The sequence below is a fragment of the Trichoplax adhaerens genome, genomic scaffold (assembly GCF_000150275.1).
Source record: "Trichoplax adhaerens TRIADscaffold_6 genomic scaffold, whole genome shotgun sequence".
In the NCBI taxonomy this organism is placed as follows: domain Eukaryota; kingdom Metazoa; phylum Placozoa; class Uniplacotomia; order Trichoplacea; family Trichoplacidae; genus Trichoplax; species Trichoplax adhaerens.
The window spans coordinates 5,518,337-5,539,884 of record NW_002060948.1 but is presented as its reverse complement, the minus strand read 5'-3'; the positions used below and the strand labels follow the sequence as shown (position 1 = coordinate 5,539,884).

Genomic DNA, 21,548 nt, shown 5'->3' with positions numbered 1-21,548 from the left:
AACCTGCTATCCATTAATTTAATCAAAAATAATTATTTATTTACAGCTTATAACGAATATCCTTCATTTAGGAGTCTTCTTAAATGCTTGTTAGCGTGGGAGCCCTTTATGTTACAATATGTCGTAGTTTATTTTAACGTACTGTAGTATTATAGCGTCAGTTTGATCAACTAAGAAAACACTTGATTTGAATAGTCGATTCCACTACATGAATGAATTGTAGACTAAATTAGCCGATTCTCCCTTTTAATACCAACATTGCTCAAGCAACGTATAAAATGGATTGCTAATAGTTACAATCGAACTTTCCAGGAATATTTAGTGATGAGGCTTATGGTCAGTAGTAGCAGAAATAGGAGCGTACTCCATCACTCGATTCTTACCGTGAACACAAGAGTTTTTCATCAATTTATAAATCTACAGACCGTAATCTGACATGTAGATTAAATTAATCGGTTCTCCCTTTTAATACCAACATTGCTGAAACAACGTATAAAATGGATTGCTAATAGTTACCATCGAACTTTCCAGGAATATTTAGTGACGAGGCTTATGGTCAGCAGAAATAGCAACATACTCCACTATATCACTCGATTCTTACCGTAAACACAAGAATTTTTCATCAATTTACAAATCTATAGACCGTTATCTGGTTAGAAGTCAGTACTAATAAGACACTTGATTTGAATAGTCGATTCCACTGCATGAATGAATTATATAATAGATTAAATTAACCGGTTCTCCCTTTTAATACCAACATTGCTGAAACAACGTATAAAATGGATTGCTAATAGTTACAATCGAACTTTCCAGAATTATTGAGTGATGAGGCTTATGGGCAGTAATAGCAGAAATAGGAGCATACTCCACTTAATCTTTCGATTCTTACCGTAAGAGTTTTTCATTAATTTACAAATCTAGAGACCGTAATCTGGTTAGAAGTCAGTTAATATTTTTATTGAAGAATGATTTAAAACATAAATAAATAATTTTAACGCTCAACGGCACAATTAACCAATTGTAAGTAAAGTGATGGTTCTATTTCATGCAGGCCCATATTACTGTAATATCATTCAGAAAACTTGAAAATATTTCCATATTGAAGTTATAAAATTTGTATATAAATGATAAAGTTAAGAAAATAAAATTTAAATGTCTGATTAAATGTGGTTCTTACATGTAATAGATTGTAGATGGTTATATAATCTTCTGACAAGAGCTAAATATGTACAATGTAATCCATTTCTTCTGTATGCAATTAGGGGTTCATAAGTGTTAGGATAGTCAACAGTAAAATAGGCAAGCTATAATTTATTTCAGATTCCTTGATAGGAATCAAATAGCTAAATAATCACAACAGTAATCGTTATTTAGTTACTATCTTGATAATTTTAAAATAAAGTTCAGTATCACACACTAAAGTATCCCCTGCGACGGTGCCAATTTTTGATTTTTCCGATTTACTTAAAGTACGGTTAATTTTATTGTAAATACTACAAATGTATGAGCCACTGTAAATAGCTTGCTCCAATTGCGGTAGAGGTTCGCAAACGATCTGATTTAGATAAATACAGGTCTTGTACACAAATTGCCATTGAATAAAAGAATGAGACAACTTGATATCCCTAGAAAGTGTTCATAAATTATATACAAAGAGTAAGTAAGTGATTTTGATTTTTAGTTGAGAACAAGAGGTTAGATGTTTTGTAACATTGAACGTTAATTCAATGATAGAGTTTATTGCTTACATGCTCTCCTTTGGAAATTCTTGAACGCTATCATAATAAAGATTAATGATACAAACAAGTAGGATAGTGAGCAAGAGATGGTTGCTGTCTTGTAAACAATTCTTAAACCAGTATCTAAGGCTGGCTACAATTAACCACCAAAATAAATTCAACTCCCGTAAGCAATCGTGTTCACAATCGAATACCATTAACAGAAATTGCAGTCTATCTTTCCGGTCGGATAAACGTAGGTTGTGTAAATGAGGTATGGGAGTTAGGGCTTGTTGTCTGCAAATGAATGTTGGTAGTTCCTTTATCTTGACATACTTTGCAGCGTAATGGCTTTCCTTCATTCGATCCCATTCCTTTATAAACCCATCTTTTTCCTGTATATGATCATATCTACGAGCGCAATTACCTCGATCGGGGCTGTAAATAATTGTATCCTTCACCTCTTCTCCTTTTAATAGTATTGCATAGATAACATCACGTAAAGCTTGTGTACAATTGTGAACACTAGGAAATCGTACATGCTCTATAGAAGGTCGAAAAGCTACGAATTTATTGCAGATGATGTCAAGAGCGAAGGATGGAAACCTATTATATCGATATAAGTTAATGATCCAATTTTTGGTATCGTCTTCATCATTTTCAAAAATATGTGATTGTTGAGGTAATGTAAACTCTTGTCGAAGGTGTCCTTCAACCGCGTTGACATTGACATCTTGGCTATAAAATTGTATTGAATACCTCAGTTTTGCTAGGAGAGTTTCCAATTTATGCTTTGGCACTAAGGTTAATAATCCTGCTGATAAGCAATCATCAAATGAAGTAATGTTTTTATTTCGAAGCCAGTTTATGATGGATATTATCTTTTCTCTTATAGTATCATGCAATCGAACACTTAAAGTAGAATGAATTTCTTGCAAATCTTCATAGCTAAGATAATCATTACTCAAGAATGATGCTACTAATGGTAGCAGCAAGAGCGGTATATGATGTCTTTGACTAAAGTTATTTTGAAAATAAGCATAACAAACTAGACAATGATGATCATCATCCATGTAGATTTTATCAAATGGTGCATAACCGCGGCTAAGTTTAAAAATGAAGAAATCGCTATCTTTGCTCATGACTAAGCATTGCCACTTTTCAGCTAGCGCAGCAATCTCTGGGTCAGCGTCTTTTTCACTTTTAACAAAGGGTATATGCAATTGGCGTAGAACGTGGATGAATGTCATTTCAGCCATCGGTGGCAATATGACAACATCTTTATCGGTTGTTTTTAACGAGGCTGCCTTGGCAATCCCGTCTTTTGCTCTACTTCTGATGGTATCCATTTTAAACTTTTTGAGTGCACAAGTGCCATCGAAGATGACAAAGGCTCGAATTTTATATTGCATCAACTTGGTAAAAAAGCCTTCAATTCTCTTACTAAACTGTCGATAATCACCACCTGAACGATAGCTTAAATGCTGCGATGGATCGATTCCAATATTTTGGTGGTATAAATGATGGACCAATGCCGATCCATCAATCACAACATCTTGATGGCTGACCTCAATCCGAGTCAAGAAGATGTTTTCATTAGCGTTGATATAGCTGGTTAAATATTTAATACCCATGTTCCTTCACAGCTATTGACTGCCCGATCATTCCTTGTAAGATCGCTTCGTTTCCAACTAGAAATGAATTGGATCCGAGCTAGCTAACCTCTGCTCAAATGAGTAGTCGGGTGGTATGAATGTGTTGGTCCGATGATAGCTACTGTACAAAGAAGAAGTGACGGGTTACACCGCCATCAATGACGTCACAGATCGAAAGTAAATATGCCATTTTTGTGTTGTAATGGCGTGCTTTTAGCTGCAGCTCTCAACGATACAGTCCACTCTTAAGAACAGGTTTAGTTTTGCCAAATCAGTCCATACCACGAGCTAAGTGTGAACAAACAAACAACCATTAATTCATTCCAATGATAGAGGAAGAGTTAAATAACGAGAATCCGTTGACAGAATTTACGTACAAAGTCAAAGTTCTTCATAATTTCAGTTCTACCGTCGTTGTTCGGTACAGTACAGTACAAGTGTCACCCCGGTCCGGTTTGCACTCTGGTCGATCAAACGACTTTGTACAGTATAGTACAGTACAGTACTGTACAGTGTACAGTACTGTAGTTGTCAGGTACAGTACAGTACACAGTATACTGTACAGTACAGTACAGTACTGTACAGTACAGTAAGTAAGTGTCACCCCAGTCCGGTTCGCACTCTGGTCGTTCGAACGACTTTGTACTGTACAGTACTGTACAATCGAATAGCGTACAGTACTGTACTGTCGTTGTTAGGTACTGTACTCAAAGTTTTACACTGTACTGTACAGTACAGTATTGTACTGTCCTGTACACAGTACTGTACAGTGTACAGTATACTGTACTGTACTGTACTGTACTGTAGGTGTCACCCTGGTCCGGTTTGCACTCCGGTCGTTCAAACGACTTTGTACTGTAAGTAAGTGTCACCCGAGTCCGGTTCGCACTCTGGTCGTTCGAACGACTTTGTACAGTACAGTACTGTACAGTACAATCGAATAGCGTACAGTACTGTACTGTCGTTGTTAGGTACAGTACTCAAAGTTTTTACACTGTACAGTACAGTACAGTACAGTAAGTACTGTTTAAGTGTCACCCTGGTCCGGTTTGCACTCCGGTCGTTCAAACGACTTTGTACAGTACAGTACAGTACAGTACAGTACAGTACTGTACTGTAGTTGTCAGGTACTGTACACTGAAACGTCAACGTTCATTCTGATTGGTCGCCAGCAAAATTTAAATTCAGAAAGAAAGCGCCATTACCAATACTGCCCTGGCGGTCGACATCTTTTCTTCATAGACAATCCTTCTGTGGCGAGTGCGATTGCAGTATCAGTACTGCACGTTATTATCCATAAACTTGCTGGTATCAGCGACCACCAAACTCTCTTGAAGGAAAAGAGAAGAGAAAAAATTGCGCCACTCACATTAATATCATCAGCCTATTCGCTGAAGGAGAAGCAAATCAATATTATCCGATTCTATCGCTGTTAAAGAGTCAAATTCAACTTGGCTGTAAGCTATCTTACTAGCTGACTTGCTCAGGTGGAAAGAGTTATTGGACAGTGGACCAAATCCTGCTTGAATTCCCTGTCAACAAATTCCTTTTCCGAAATTGGACGTGTCCAGCAGGCTACTGACACAATTAACACCAAGTATTCTCGTTCATTGGAATCCAGTTGGGAGAAAAGCAATGAATTCTGCTGAATATTTTAAGTTACCACTTAAAATGGAAGATTTACTTCATGTCTCTGAAATCAATAGTTATGTGGTTGAAGAAGTCGCCACCACGCGAGAAATTCAATGTAATATTGGAAGTAAGTAGTTGCTTTCAACGACGTGAATTTTTTTTCTCAGTCACTGCAGTGGTCATCAGGGGGGAAAGACGAGTCATGGATTGCCATCTACATCGACCATTCTTGCACTGACTAAATATTATACTAGGCATATTTAGCCCAAGAGGTTGGCGTAATCTGAATGGTATTGAGTTAGGGGTGTAAAGAGTGAATAGCATGACGTCGTTCTACTGTACTCTTGTGGAGAAATCAGTTGAACAACGGTAAACAAGACTGTCAAGATCTGTATTTCATGATCAAGCCAATGGATGTATATCTGTATACTCATAGTCAAGACCTACATCGAATGCATCGTTATGTAATTTGTAGACCCCCCTAAATTGTATACTTTTCTATCTCATTGTCGTAAAATACAGCCGTCTCATCAATATGACAACATCGTGTTGAGATAGTTGTCATAATGCATCACTGTATTTGTGACGAGGGATAACCTGCAAGTTTATCTATTCAAAGCCAAGACGTCAATGCTATCGACTTGATTGTGTAGGATACATTAGTGTACATCACAATCATAGTCATTTTTCAATTTAGGAAATAGTAGGGTATCTTTAAGCTTTGTAACAGAATCCTTCAACTGCTTTTTAGACTACATGGATGGCATCTATTTAGTAGGAGTATTAATTTCTGTAGATAAAACAACAATCTCATTTCTACGTCTGCTGACCGACTAAAACTGTAATTCTTTTTGAATCTTATTCATAATTAGGTGCTAATTCTAACCTACGCAAACATGGTGCCGATCAAATCTTAAATGTCTTCAATCTCTACTATAGCGTACTAACGTAAGTCGATCGTTTGATAGCTTGCTTTATCTGACAATTGGATAGGATAAAGCAAATATTGCGTCGAATCAATTACTTAGTACCAATTACTTCATACATTATCCAATCAAAACTGAGAGGTATCCTTCAAAAAGACTTTCAATGAATAGCTTATACCAGCTAACTTACTACTACTGGATGTGATAGAATTATAGAAAGATCACACATAGACACTTTATTTCTTTGGGAAATATTGACATGTTATAAAGTTGGTTTATACAACTAAAGCACTTGCAAATTCCGATGATACTGTAATTGAGTTGCTGTCTTCTTTAGTACTACAGTACAAGGTAGCCAAATAATCAGACTGTCATTTGTAGTCTTTTAATACTGTAGACTCACCCCAAAATAACGCCCGTTTCATTACTTTCTACATTCACTAGCTATAAAGTAGAAGAAATGGCATCGTTTAGAATAATCATCCATTTCTATCGATCTTTACGAATATTACAAGTCTACAGCACCCAGATCTTACACGTTATACTTTCCTAGCTGTTACAATAGTGGTCATATTCCGCTGTACTGTAGATAAAGTAATAGTTCAGAGCAATTAACCGAGCTTAACTGTATTGACAGTGAATTACTGGACTACTTTCTAATTAGTTTACTAATAGGGTATTATCTTTTGGGTATACTGTACAATGTACAATTGTACATATGCCATAACATAAACATAAATCATCATTACGGCACTATAACTCAGTGCTAAAGTAATCAATTTCTTGTACACACCACACGTAGTAAGCATAACGAACTGGATGTCATGATCAAGCAAGACGTTTGGACAACCTTATTGTCAGGTATTATAAATCATTCAGATAGGCAATATACAGTATATGCAATGGTAGAAATTTAAATTGCATCTTAACCAATCATTTGCACTCGTAGAAAAAAAAAGTTTTAGTTCATATCTTTAATAGTGTTTTAATGCTGTCATCGCTGCCGTAGCCCTAGCAGTTTATGGAAATGTTATCAATTAGTGTATAAGCGGTATGCTTCATTTTATTTTGAATCGCATTTTAGTCATGAAGGAATATGCTAGCGACCTTACGGTAATGCTAGAAAAAAACGATATTAATGATAAAAAGAAGGAATTGAAGATTTTAAAGGTATTCACTTTCAACTTAATAAAAGGGCACTTTCTCTTCCAAATATGTTTTCTTAATGAATTACTTTGGATTAATTAGTAGTTACCAATATTGCAAGCGTCTTACTTCGTACATACCATCAGTTACAATAATGTCTTCTTTGTTACGTTGGTTACTGTAACTTGATGAATTTTACCCAGTAGAAAGTGAACTCTAATTAATTATTCAATAAGGTCATGTAGTTAGCATGATAATTTCAGCAGCAACGTTTTACCAAAGCTGAGCAAGTTACTATTACTATAACAGTTGTTCACGTAATATTTTTACATTATTTTATTCTAGATGCTAAGTTACGTTTTAGTTAACCTTATCGAAATATTTGAAAATTCCGAAAGTAAATCTCTACCCGATTTGGTGACACCACGAAAGGTACGTGTATACAACAGTGGTAAAATTTAATTATCTAAATTTTAAAAGTTATTAGTACTAGGGAGCTAGTCAAGCATCAGTTTTGTATTACTTGTGTTCAGTAGTGTATTACTGTATTTGATACTATATGGAAAGAGTATTTATTCTTGAATGAAATAATCATCGATAGAGTCGTAAGGGTACCAAGAAAAAAACGACCACATTATCCTGGTCGTGGAAGAATGAGCGTGATGCCGCTCTGAACGTTATCATGCAATTACTTCAGACTGAAATTAGCAGGCTTTGGGATCCTCCAGTTGTAGAAGAAGAATACGTTACGTATGTTGAATAGCTTATATTAATAAAGGCTATTTAATAACCTCTAATCGAGTATTGAAGACAATTTTTCGGTGGTACAAAACGTTACTAAAAATATAATTTACTACGTTGAATCTTTAATTTGTAGCTTAATTTCAAATTGCTGCTATACAATCTTGGAAAAGCAGGAATCTGCTAAAGTCAATAGTACAAAGGATATTATTTTTCATATTATTGGGATCTTGATCAAGAAATACAATCATTCACTTGGTAAGTGCTTAAGTTCTATCATTTTTTCTCTGAATACATAATATAACCGCTTTATTACGCAGGAGCAAGCGTTAAAGTCGTCCAGCTAATCCAACATTTCGAGCATCTGGCTACAGTCATGGCAGATGCAGTTGCCTTTTATGTTAACGAATATCAAGCCAATACAGTTGCAAGTGATATAATTAGGTAAATGCTTGATTCAAAGTGGTAATTATAATTCCTTGTATAAACTTAAAAATATCGATAATTTATAAAATTATTCAAGTCGTAGTCGCTAATAAATATATATATATACAATTGTCAAATTAGAGAAATTGCGCGAATTTCGCCCCAGGAACTATCTCGTGATAGTAGTAGTACTCGTGGTTATGCAGTTTTTTTGGCCGAACTAGCTGAAAAGATCCCCTTCGTTATAAGTGCAAATATAAGCCTACTAATTTCCCACTTGGACGGAGAAGTATGCTTTTAAAATAAAACTAGTACAGTCTTGTGTCTAATGTTGTTAACTAAATATTCTTGATTATATATAGCTTTTTTTATTATTATCCAGTGGCTATTCGATACATATTATTCATTAAGCTTTTAACCTTAAAATATTTTCAGTCTTATGTAATGAGAAATGCAGTACTTTCTACTATGGGTGCAATTGTGGTTTCACTACTGCGTAAGGATGATTTAGATGAGTCAGCAAAAAAGAGCCGCGATCATTTCTTAGATAGGCTTGAGGTACGAATAAGAGTATAAATATTGTATGCTGTAGAAAACATTTTAATAAATTAAGTAATGTATGTATTTTACAGGCTCATGTTCATGACGTCAACGCCTTTGTTCGTTCGAAAGTAATCCAGATCTGTACCTACGTTATCGGTGAAAAGGTTACTTGGGTCTAATTTGGCAATTTATTTAGAAATTGGTATAACGTCTAATTTGTGGGTTACATGTAATTTATAGGCTGTTCCAATTGCTAGACAACCTGGTTTGGTGGAGTTAATTTTAGATCGTTTGCATGATAAATCAAGCAATGTTAGAAGAAATGCTGTCAAATTTTTGGCTTCGTATATGGCAAGGAATCCTTACGGAGCAGATGTAAGTGAAATTATATCATTATTGTAATGATGAAAGAAAAGGATTTGAAATTGATAGTACTGTAACATTAATCTCTATTGTATATCACTAAAGTTTGATGTTGAGAAATTAGCTTTAACGTTGGAGAATACGAATTCTACAATAAAACAACTGGAATCAACTTTAGGTGAACTACTGATTGATTCTAATTATAATTATCAATCGGATAATTTTTTGTGCATTTCTGTTTTGTCGTTTCCTATTAATAAAATTTGATTATTATTCCAATTAATATGCAGATCAAGAGAAGCCAGTCGTCAAAGTGGAAGATCAAGATCATGATTCCCAAAATCATTTGTCATCGGAAGAGACGATGAACGAAATAGAACAAAAAATCTTACAACATAAGTTGGTTGCACGCTATCTTCAAGTAAGGATCTGATCATATTTGCCGTTATTGCTTTCAGTTTATCTAGGCAATTGTTGCCTAACGAGCTACTACTTCATTGTTATTTGTTAAAGGATTCTATAGGCTTTGTTAAACAAGTTCAAAACGCGATTCCAATAATATCAGGTTTACTGGGATCCAAGACGCCTTCAGATGTTTTAGAAGCTGTCGACTTCTTTGTCACAGCGCGATCTTTTGGATTCAATGTGAGCCAAAACGGAATTAGGAAAATGTTACCGCTAGTGTGGTCTCGTGAACAAGCTGTAAAAGAAGGAGTTATTGAAGCTTACAAGAAACTTTACCTAGAAAACACTGTAGGACAAAACAGGAAAAAGTAAGTTTAGCATCATCTTAATACGTAATTATTCTACTTATGTAAGGCTGACTTTCGATTGCTTAAATATCCACTAATTGTGAGAATATATTGATACTCTCTTACAATAGAGATCACAAGGCTATAGTTCAAGGTCTTCTGTCTTTGGTAAAAGGTTCAACGATTGGAGAATTAACATCTGTAGAAGAACTTGTACGTTCATTCGTTAAAATATCTCAAACAAACAATTTATTCTTGACTTCAATTACGTTAACCGCATACGGGATCGCATCAAATCTATTTATGTATAAACCTTTTACGAATTTTATTTCAATGCCCATCAAATAGGTCCGTGAATTTATGCGCAAGGGACTTATATTAAAAGAGACCATCCGCCTCTTATGGGGCTACTTTATCATGGCAGTTAGTTCACTAGCAATTAAACTACAAAAAGCAACTTCTCTTAATTTTTTACTGTGTTTGTTTATGGTCCTACATGTTGCAATTAAGTTATACAATTTATATAAATAGGTTAATGATGTAACTCAAGAAGATAGTCATTATGCACTTGTTATCCTTGGAATGATTGCGGAGTAAGATTTATATATTTCCGTCGTTAATTTATGACATTAGTAATATCCATAATAAGAAAAAAATATAACAACTAATCTCTTAGGGAAGAAAAAAGCTTTCTAGCCAACAACATAAGTGCTCTTGTCGATACTGGGCTCGGACTTAGGGGAGAAGATAATCTGGTACTTGCTAAAGATACATGCCATGTACTACAAAAGCTCTATCGTAGGAAGAAAGAGGTTAACAAATTTTTTGACTAATATTGTGATGATGACGAAATCTTAACTAACTTTCTTATTTAGATAAAAATCGCTCGCCTACCTGAAGATCATATGATATTTGAAAGAATAACTACTATACTTTGTAAAGGTAGAGTACTGTATGGAGTATTATATGGATTAAAAACATGCATGTTTAAAGTTTATCACATGTACGCGTATTTCAGGTATTACTAACTTGAAATGTAAGTTCTGGGTACCATTCTCGGAAGAAGCTGTAAAGCTTGTATACAACCTAGCTCTTTCACCCGAAGAAGTTTGCAAAAGAATCATGCAATCTATAGTTAAGCAATTGATGCCTGATATAAACGAAGGTAAGCTAGCAAAGTCTTGCCATTGTTAGTTTGAGTATACTGTATCATAGCTAGTTTTAAGTTTAGCTACTGTTGCTGTGTTATGATACTAAGGAAGTACAGAAGACGGGCACAACGAGATTTCTCCGAGATTATTATCTCGATTCATATCATATGCCGGAGACGTCGCTCTATGTCAGCTAGTGCATTTAGATGTTACAATTTCGAAGGAATTGAAGGAGCGAAGGCTAGCTGAGGATAAAGCCGAAGAAAATAACCGAACCATCTCAGGAAATAAAAAAGTATTTTGAAATTATTACGGACATATTTGTTTCTTACAGTGTATTGAGGCATCTAATGGATGTATTGGCATATTCCTGTAATTTTTTTTAGAAAATCAATTCCTCTAGTGACGAAGATGACCTTGGTTTAGGCGGTTGTGTAGGCGCTGCCGCGGATGACGCAGAAATGGAATTAATCAGGCAACTCTGTGATTCAAATGTGGTTACTGGTACGGATTGCTCCCTATAAGAGAAAGCGATTAGTGACTCTTCAATAAAATTAAATTTTTTAGTACTTACATATGATTCTCTGCACTTTAGGGAACGGTATGTTAGCCGTTTGTGCTAATTTTATTGTTGCTGTATGTGGCAACTCTAAGAAATTTAATGAGCGTGGACTTCAAAATGCTGCAGCAGTTGCCCTTGCTAAGTGCATGCTCGTTAGGTATAATTGTAATGTAACGTAATTATCTAGAAATTTCAGTTGATATCTAATTTGATTTACAATCTGCTATTCTAGTTCTAAATTTTGCGAGCAACATTTGCAACTTCTGTTTACAATTGTTGAAAAGGTAACTAATTATGATCGTAAGACACATTGATATAATTCTCAGACTGACAAATTTTGCCTTATCGACTTTTCATCTCTCAAATAAAATTCTAAAGTCACAGTTCCCGTCTGTGAGAGCTAATCTAGCTGTCGCTCTACATGATCTTACGGTAAGATTTCCAAATCTTATCGAACCTTGGACCGGGCACTTATATAGCCAGTAAGTATGCTTAATCTTATATGTATAAAAAATGTTGAAATCGACTACTTAACAATTTATTTTCCACATTGGTTTAGACTAAAGGATAGCAGTTTGGAAGTCAAGAGAAACTCTATCAAGGTGTTGACACATCTAATCTTAAATGATATGATTAAAGTCAAAGGACAAATAAGCGAAATGGCAGTTTGCCTTGAAGATAGTAATAAAGAAATCTCCAATCTAGCTAAATTGTTTTTCTCAGAATTATCAAAGAAGGTACACGTTGTTATCGTTTAGATTCGTACACACCGGCAGAGGTCGAAGAATGGATGATATTGAATATCGATTTGTATATTAACGCACTTAGGGCAACGCTGTGTACAATATTCTCCCTGACATCATAAGTCGCTTGTCTGATGTTGAAGTCGGAGTCAATGAAGCATGCTTCAGATCTATCTTAAAGTACGTAATTATCGGATAAGGATTCAATCTGATAATATTTGATCCATTTTCTAAGTAGCTTAAAACAATCAATAAAGTAATATTAGATATTTTAATATTGCGTACATTGTAGTTAAATACGAGCACATTATCTATATGATTGATCTATACTAATCTGAAAACTCGTTATATTAATCATAATATTTTATTACGCATTGTACTTGCATTATTGAGCCTTCAGTTATAAATGTTTTATTATTTTATAGATATGTAATGTCCTTCATCGAGAAAGACAGACAATGCGAAAATTTAACAGAAAAGCTATGTTATAGGTTTAGAGCCGCAAAGTAAGTATCTGCATAATTTTCATGCACCATTGCTAGGCATGAAATTATTAAAGAAATAATATCTATGCATCTCTAATGTCGTCTTTCTTAGCCCTAATGAACCTATTGCATTATCTTTAGAACGGACGACCGACAATGGAGAAATCTGGCTTATTGCTTATCTTTGCTAAATCTTAATGACCGGGCGTTTAGAAAATTATATGAAAACTTTTCATGCTTTCAACATGCCTTAGTGGACGACGATGTTGATAGCTCTTTCAATACTGTGTTAAACAAAATGAAACGCTTTGCTAAGCCTGAAACAAAGGTCAGTAGTAAGCTGTTTACTTGAAAACTGATTATAATCTGCAAGTTAGTTAACTTGAAGAATTTTAATAGGCCCTAGCTGAAGAGTTTCAAGATCGCCTAAATGAATCTAGGAACAAGGGAATTGAAAATGACGTCGCCGCACAGCGAGCTGCCTCTGCTAAAAAGAGTTAGAATCTCAATTTTTCAATTTTGACAAATGGTGTCCATCTTTTATTAAAATATGTATTATCATCTTTTAACTAGCTCCAAGAAAATCAGTTAGCAAACGTAAAAATAGGAAAAAGCCTGTAAATCTTTCCTTTGAAGAGGACAGTGATGTAGAACTATTTGATATCGATCCAGATGAAGTTAGTGTCAATGTTGATAGCGACATAGAAAATTTAGATCCTGCTACACCGTCTCGATGCAAACGTTCGACCACCCATAAAAGAAAAAGTCGATCAATCCTGTCTGCCAAAAAGCCATCAACTATCAGTTCTCGGGCTTGAATTAATAAATAGATTGATATTAGTGATAGACCTTCTATGTGTTAATGATTAGATGGCTACCTCGCATTTGAGTAACGGGATGGCCGCACGTCATGCTGTACAGTACCACAATGTTATTGATATTAATACTGCTAACCTCGCAGGATTTAAGATAGCATTTTTTAAGTTGCTACAGTAATAGTAAAGTGCGCGTATGATTTCATATCATCATGTAAATGTACAGTACTTAGATGAAAGAATATCTATCGATTGACTGTTGCAAGATAATACAGAAATTTTGTAGATTGTCGGCTTAAAATTTTGAAGCGAATTTTTATTTGAAACTTAACTACGTATTATTGTAAGGTTGGTATTGTACTGTAGGTAAATAATATATTACAGTATTACACTAAATTATGTGCTCTATTGAACGTTTCGCTGGTTGTTACCTATATGTTAGTTTTACAGAATGGAAATAGTATTATTATTTCATGTTTACTCTGAGCAATGTGACTTATTCGTTTTTATACAAGTTATAATATTCATGTAAAGAATGATTAAAACAAATATTTCTTACAAAAACGTCTTGCTTTTATTTAATCAAACGCAGTTAAACATCAAAGTAAAGAGTAGCTCGGCGAAAATATAATATACATTATGTACAGTAACTGTAACAAGAACTGTGCTCGATTAACGGAATATCGATCGATTGGATCATCTACATTCTTATACGTTTGGTAGGTACCACACGTTATAGCTATTCCGCCACAATTGCCAACAGGGATTAGATATTTATAGTTTGTACTGTATATGTCAAATGAAGTATTTCCAATTTCGATTAACACAAAATTCAGGTTCATCGCCTGTCATAGTAGTCACGACGGCGTCTATCATCCCTTCTGTCTCTGTCCTTACTTCGACGTCTTTCGTCTCTTCTATAACTATCCCTGTATCTGCTTCTGTACGGACTCCTACTTCTCGAACGAGATCGAGATCTACGGTAATCCGATCGCTTTCTAAATGTGATTCCAGCCTTTTCGCGAGCTTTCTCAATTTTACTATTTACATTACTACTGTGGTGTCTATCATCGCTAGGTGATCCCGGTCGACTATGTCTCGACCTTACAACAGGGCTGCGCGATCTTTTCCTAGGGCTTGAACTATCGCTACTTTCACTCGAAATTTCCGATCCTGATCGTGTACTATCGGTACTCCTAGATGTCGAAATTTTCTCGTCATTCTTATGATCACGATCCCTAATATTCATGAGAAAGAAATTACGTTATCCTCATATGTCAACAATTTATAATCATAAAAACAAATGTAAAAACTATGAATGTGTAGTTGTGCGCTACTTAAAATGTCGCAAAATGGTATCATTTAAATATTACTTACTCAGGATGATTCGATTTATCTTTATTGTTTTCTCTGATTTTATTTAAAGCTTGTCTAACTAATTCTTTAGATTTATTTGGGCTACCTACAGTAAGGAATAGTTAAGATGGATTTAGTACCAAGAATGGTAATAATAATGCCAAGGTTTCACGTTTGTCTTTCTTTACGTTAACCTACCTTTTTGTCCATTGCGAGGAGAATCAACCGGTGAACCTTGGATAGATGTCTGGGCAGTTTCGGAATGCTTCTGTTCTTTTTCTTTTTTTCTTTTTTCCTAGAATTTTCACATTTGGTATGGTACAGATTAATTATTTAATTCAATTATATAAAGCACTTTTGCATTAACAATATACAGTATGCACCAAATTCTAAAGAAACTTTAAAGAATATTCGTACTTACATCTAATATTTTCTTCGCTGCATCGATTTCTTTTTCTAAGTCTTCAACTTTTACCTATCAGTAAATAATATGGCAGCATGGTTACATTTTTTATTCACTGACCATAAAACATACGTGTAATATCATCTGTTACATTACTTACTTTTGGAATCGTATACAAGTGCAAAATGGTTCGACTTATTCTCTGCAATTAGGAAGCAATTATGTCTACTACATATTTGACTTGGTATATTAACATGTCAACGCTATCAATTACGGAAACTATGAGCAAATATACCTCCATCTCTTTTGTTGTTGCATCGAAAACCTCATACCAAGGAGGATTGCTGGGTAAGCCAATCTGGTATTAGCAAAACAGCAATTAAACATTTTAGATAATTGACATAGCCAGTCTTGAAGACATTTACGAAGGCAACGTGCTATATTCAAACATCATAGCACACATCACTTTAAAGTTTGATAAAAAAAATTTACCCCAAGCTGTCTGGCACTCAAGTAGATACATGCACAGGCTATAGTTTCCGGTGTATATCGCATAAATACGTCTGTCCTCAGGCTATCATTCATGTAATTCCTATCGTAGCAACATATAACAAACTTTATGTAAATAAAATGTTCAATCAAAACGTATCACTTGACTGCCAATAATATTTATAATAAATCGACCATTATGACACGACAACTTAAATCCTTTTTTACAAAATACACTGCTTACTGTATGTATGCATTAATTACATCAATAATTCGTAGTTTCACGTACGCATACGATAGCACTAATTACTAACTAGCTAACTAATTCAGGTAATTGCACAATGTGGAAGATTGATCAAACGCAAAATTAGATTGTATGCTCTCAAATACAGACTATTATATGATGAAGTATCATTTTTCTGTGATCTATATGTAGTACACTCTAATTTTGCATAACACGTTAACACATTAAATAAGAACTGATTCAGTAGGATAACAGAGAAGTAGCATAAAATCAAAGGTAAAATATCAGACGTAATTTGATTTTCCGCGCATATAAAAATGTTTAGCTATTTTCATTACTATACACAGAATGAAGTCTAAATTTCCAAGCGAATTAATATGAAATTAATACAGCATTTACTAGAACATGTATAGTTTAATTTCTTGCATTCATATTCGATATTTAATATCTAGAAAATAGATAGAACACGTCTAATCTTCTGTACTTACCAAGCTTTTTGGATCAATTCAGTATTATCGTTACATTCTAATATTTTCAAGTAAGTGACAATACATTTATGAGGATGTTTGACATGGACACAGAAACCCAACTCCTAAGTATAGTCATGAGTAAATTAAATAAGTTATTACAGAGCGTAAAGTTTAGTTTACAGATCAATCGTGTTGTAGGATATACCAAAATGGCAATCAATCCATAAAAGATAGAAATTATTACTGAATCTAGCTACGATTTATACAGTCTAACAGGTCAAGTTACGCCTTGGTTTAGTATGTATCCTCAATGAATTACCTTTAATACTCGTCGCTCTGCTTTAATAACCTCACTTTTTTTGTGGAAATATTCGTTACTCATATAGTCCATTACCTTATTAGGCCTATAAAAACATAAACGGATAGTCACGTATTAACACAGTATCAACTAGTTTGATAGTATGAAAGTATTTTTGTTTGTATTTACAATTCATTCAGTTTCCGTCTTATATGATAGAAAACGTTGACAACATCTCGAATACGACGTGGATGCTCTTCAATTTTTGCAGCCAAGAAGATGCATGCCATGGCACATATCTATCATACAAGGTTGAAATGATCAAGGAAACTATATGTTAGTTTTAAGCTATTTGCTTGCAAGCCGAGTTCTTTATAATTATAGAAAGTATAACCGTATCACTACTATAATAATAGTTATGCCGTCGATCATCTAGATTACAATATAAGCTGATACCATGGAATAGAATTTCTTGACAAGAAAGGTACTTTAATGCTACAGAATTCAATTAGTACTTTTGACTCATTATAATGATCATACGGTGTAGGAATAGAGTCCTTGATAGAATTTAAAGCAGATTAGAGCAAAGTTATTGTCAATTTATCGCTTGTCTACCTCATAATTGTATTTGACAAAAGACTTGGAATAATAATAGCGTTGATAAAGTACTTGTGCAGTTGCCATTGCCACCTGAAAAGAACATCAATGCTGTTACGAATACAACTTAATTTAGTAGCATCAATAGCATGGACTACAATCATCTCCATCATGTTAAGTAATGAGCTTGTTATCGACTTTACAGTTTGATCGCAATATTAACGTGAAAAGGCAGAAGAACTCTTATTAGTCTTTCAATTACACAGTATAAATCTTCCGACTACTAACGATCATTAATGTAAGCATCCTTTATGAAGTTCATGTAGGACTATCTCCTTTACGTAGGAAATGAGTGCGCTATAATCCATCGTTTGATCTTCATATTAATGTATACGAATTCTTGATCTTCTTTTAACTACTGATGATTACTCATATAAGCATTGACTCTATAGCTTGATCGTATTATTAACGTATAAGCTCTCTTGATCTTCTATTGACTATTAATGATTATCATCATTACTAACGATCGTTTTCGTAAGCATCCTTGACAGACTTGACAATCACTCATCTCTATCACGTAGGAAATGAATTTGTCATCGATCGTCCAGCTTGATGACAATAATAATGTTAAATGTAGAAAATTCTTGATCTTTGTCTCACTATTAATGATCTCTCAATATAGAACATGATCGCAAAATGATCAAGCTTGTTGATTCATAGTGTACAAAAATAAGCTTACAAATACTATCATCATACAGCTATTCCTACATACTGTAAAGCTGATCCTTTATCTGCGTTGTATATATAATGAATTACTCGATAAAAAGCTCAACAATATCTCATTCCTATCCTATAATCTACAACATTCAATCCATTTATCCAATGCTAGAAGTAGTAACAATGTATGAGTAGACAGCATAGACTGGATTTTCAACTGACCTGAGGTAATTTTAATAAGATTCCTGCAGCTTGAATATATTCACAACCTGCAATTCGTAAGTTTGTTTCCATTTCCTTACTTAATCCGTCTAATTGCGATGGTGTTTCTTGTAGTTTTTCATCTGGATAAATAGTATTTTCAAGGGATAGAACAACGCCACTGAATTCTGTCGGCACCGCCATGATGGATATTTTCCACAATGAGCTACACGCGTATTTGGATTGGCGTTAGTGTGAATGGGTATGAGCCAACTCTGTTTCTATACAGTATACTGTCCATTCTACAGTACTAATTTTTTCTATGATTGTACTGTAGTCTGTTGTAGACAGTGACTATGAATACTGAGTTATGCTCGACTAGAGCTCTTATAGCTCTTGGACTATGGTTTGAGCTAGTATGCTAATCACCTAGCGATTACAGTGAATAATACTATACTGGACGAAAAAAATCACTGTATACTACCCGCTCCAACAAAAACCATGTCACCCCAGCTACGTAGTATGAGTCTTTATTTACGACATTACTTTTAGTCCTATAATATACTTTACTATATAATTTACTGCAAAAACAATGTCGCATCCGCTCCTGCCCATTGGGACCAATTGGCGACATTATTTTAACTGTAGTTTTTGTACTCGAACCCTTCGAAGCTTTCCGCTGTCATGGGCAACGAAGGCCCTAAAAATGGTCACCAAAAGAATCGGATTTTCAGTTATTATGAAACTATAGAGTAGTTCTAAGCATGCATACGATACAGTAGACGAATCATATACTCTACAATACTAGGTTAATATAGATTTAATAGCCATTTTAGCCGTATTATCGCTTTACAAGAGATTGCCTCGAGGACGCGCCACATTGGCCATTTGGAGTTTTTAAACGTCTTTCTAACGTTTAAAACTCAGTCGAAAACTGCGCATGCTCGGTGCGGACGGACGGTGGTGTGGATAATTCGAACAAGACAAGATCCAAACGATCAAACTAAGTGAATGATAGCAAGATTAATAGTAAATTTATAAATAAATTGAATGAAATTAATTAATCATGCATCGGCTATAGTTAATACTCGAATAAATGTTTATCAATTGATTACTATTAGTTATATCACCACATGCAGTATAAAAAGGGGGAATTAAATGATATAAGTTGAGTATGCAAAAAAGGAACGGTTCGAAATACGCTTAACAAATTTCATAATAAGATCTTGTGGGATTTCTACGCTGATGGACAATTTGATGGACAAGAAATGTTGTTGTAAACACTAAAATTGGAAAACGACTACGTGCGGAATTACAGTAGCTCACAACGCTGCAACTTTGCATACCCGAGCTGAAGTGTGTACGGGCATGAAAAACCAATTGAGCTCACTAACTGGCAATATTAAATTTCGAATAAGGGAACAGACAAGAGCTCTAAAACCAGCTTGTGATAACTTCCAGAATTAACTCAATACCTTGCATAGCATACAAAAATGCTTAGATGATACCAGTATTCTTCGTATCCAGCAAATAATTCATAATTTAAACGTACAGTATACTGCAGGTAGAGTATGCTATACTGTATATGTTCTATACTTGGATGCAAATATTTCTATACAGATCTAAATTGTAATACAGTCTAGAGTGTACGGTAGATGCTGATATTTTACAAGATTGGTTGCATGACATTGGAACATTATGCTTATGTGACGTCGAAACCTAGATCATTGGAGATAATAATTTATCGTTATGCTGCATTCAATGAAAGATACGGTAGCCTAAAAGGCATTTACGTATAAGCTAGTACATTTTAATAGTCGTAGAATTCCAGATCAAGATGTATTTTGTGTAGCACCAAAAAATCATCTATAATGCAGCTGTATCATTATACCTGTCGCATACTCTATACATGACACGTACATGCTTATATATCTATAATAACATTAACGTTGCATTAGTTGCAACAGTAAAACCATAAAATCGTCAGCTCAATAGATATGCAATATACTATAGATACATTAACAAAAGCCATTTATTTTTTCTTTCCAAAGTACCCAGTTATGCGTGATTGCGCTGAAATCAGTGATCTTTTTAAATTATCCGTCCAATCTCTTAATTTATGTTTGAGGTTAGACAGCCTATCCATGATCCCAATTGAAGAAGTCATCCATAGTCCTTTTTCGCTCTTTTCCGCCTTTAGCTCAGCTCTAATAAACTTTCGGACTACTTCATTAGCAATTCGTTTATTCTCGATTTGGTTAATTGTCGTAACTGTAGCTAAGCCATCCTTAATGAGTAACTCGTTCACATTCATTCGAGACCGTATAATAAAATTCTATGGTGAAACAAAGGCCACCTTTTGATCAATACAACGATAATGCATAATAAATAAAGTTGGATAGATGAGATACTTGCCTCGCCTTTGAAAATTATACATTCCAGCGTATCTTTGCTATTAACACTAAACAGCTGAAACCAAATATGTTTGTCAAGCAGATGTGATTTTAGCCACAAGTGACCATTTTCATGTAATTCTAAACCCAATAATTTTACATTCAAGGGACAATGATCCCTCGCTATTGAAGGAGCGTCAAATTCAAGGTAAAATGATGGTTAAGAATCATTAAGAAGTAATTTTTAAATGTCAACTTAGACTTACATTTGAGAAGAGAAGGTCGGTACACAGGCACATGTTGGACCATTAAAATGCCATTTTCGTCAATACTTTTTACAATCCCACGTAACTTTATATTTTTTCTGATAAATTTTTCGGGTATATCGGACACAGATGTGAACGTTTTCAACTAAATTAAGACAAATGTATTGATAAGCAATGACTCGATTTATAACATTTCTTTGGCAGTAAAACATGGTAAAGAGCATGAAACCGATTCACGATATGACATTTGCAACTTTGTCTACTAGTCATAATACACAGTCACATTACTATCATTCGGAATACACGGTGAAACTTAATAAATCTGATACTGTAAGTCTTGCTTTGCTTTTATCCTTCCAAACAGCAATTTAATCATTCTACTTGCTGGTGATCTCAACTCTAAATGTCATACATACCAATCTACCGCTCCGTGCAACGATAATTAAGCCGATACCC

General features: G+C 34.5%; 4 protein-coding genes across 4 annotated transcripts; 1 reads left to right on the top strand and 3 right to left on the bottom strand.

Annotated features, from left to right (window-relative positions):
* Positions 1-1,744: 1,744 nt before the first annotated feature.
* On the bottom strand, positions 1,745-3,352 carry TRIADDRAFT_57734 (uncharacterized protein; the record flags this gene model as incomplete). The annotated part of the gene is made up of 1 exon (XM_002113461.1): positions 1,745-3,352. One exon carries the CDS (start codon positions 3,350-3,352, stop codon positions 1,745-1,747), a length of 1,608 nt encoding a protein of 535 aa, XP_002113497.1.
* A 1,656-nt stretch (positions 3,353-5,008) lies between these two features.
* Positions 5,009-13,661, top strand: TRIADDRAFT_57733 (uncharacterized protein; the record flags this gene model as incomplete). The annotated part of the gene is made up of 32 exons (XM_002113837.1): positions 5,009-5,132; positions 5,878-5,953; positions 6,734-6,792; positions 7,016-7,101; positions 7,423-7,509; positions 7,679-7,827; positions 7,955-8,076; positions 8,139-8,262; positions 8,386-8,533; positions 8,680-8,802; positions 8,877-8,951; positions 9,028-9,162; positions 9,256-9,328; positions 9,441-9,571; positions 9,664-9,923; positions 10,034-10,115; positions 10,251-10,325; positions 10,434-10,495; positions 10,579-10,714; positions 10,778-10,844; positions 10,921-11,067; positions 11,161-11,348; positions 11,440-11,557; positions 11,649-11,772; positions 11,848-11,899; positions 11,994-12,097; positions 12,175-12,352; positions 12,444-12,538; positions 12,784-12,864; positions 13,057-13,171; positions 13,243-13,339; positions 13,417-13,661. The coding sequence occupies 32 exons, from the start codon at positions 5,009-5,011 to the stop codon at positions 13,659-13,661; spliced, it is 3,738 nt and encodes a 1,245-aa protein (XP_002113873.1).
* Positions 13,662-15,625: 1,964 nt separating this feature from the next.
* On the bottom strand, positions 15,626-18,637 carry TRIADDRAFT_37896 (uncharacterized protein; the record flags this gene model as incomplete). The annotated part of the gene is made up of 7 exons (XM_002113460.1): positions 15,626-15,775; positions 15,910-16,009; positions 16,639-16,742; positions 16,940-17,024; positions 17,108-17,217; positions 17,534-17,608; positions 18,455-18,637. 7 exons carry the CDS (start codon positions 18,635-18,637, stop codon positions 15,626-15,628), a joined length of 807 nt encoding a protein of 268 aa, XP_002113496.1.
* Positions 18,638-20,465: 1,828 nt separating this feature from the next.
* On the bottom strand, positions 20,466-21,125 carry TRIADDRAFT_57731 (uncharacterized protein; the record flags this gene model as incomplete). The annotated part of the gene is made up of 2 exons (XM_002113459.1): positions 20,466-20,768; positions 21,093-21,125. The coding sequence occupies 2 exons, from the start codon at positions 21,123-21,125 to the stop codon at positions 20,466-20,468; spliced, it is 336 nt and encodes a 111-aa protein (XP_002113495.1).
* Positions 21,126-21,548: the final 423 nt, after the last annotated feature.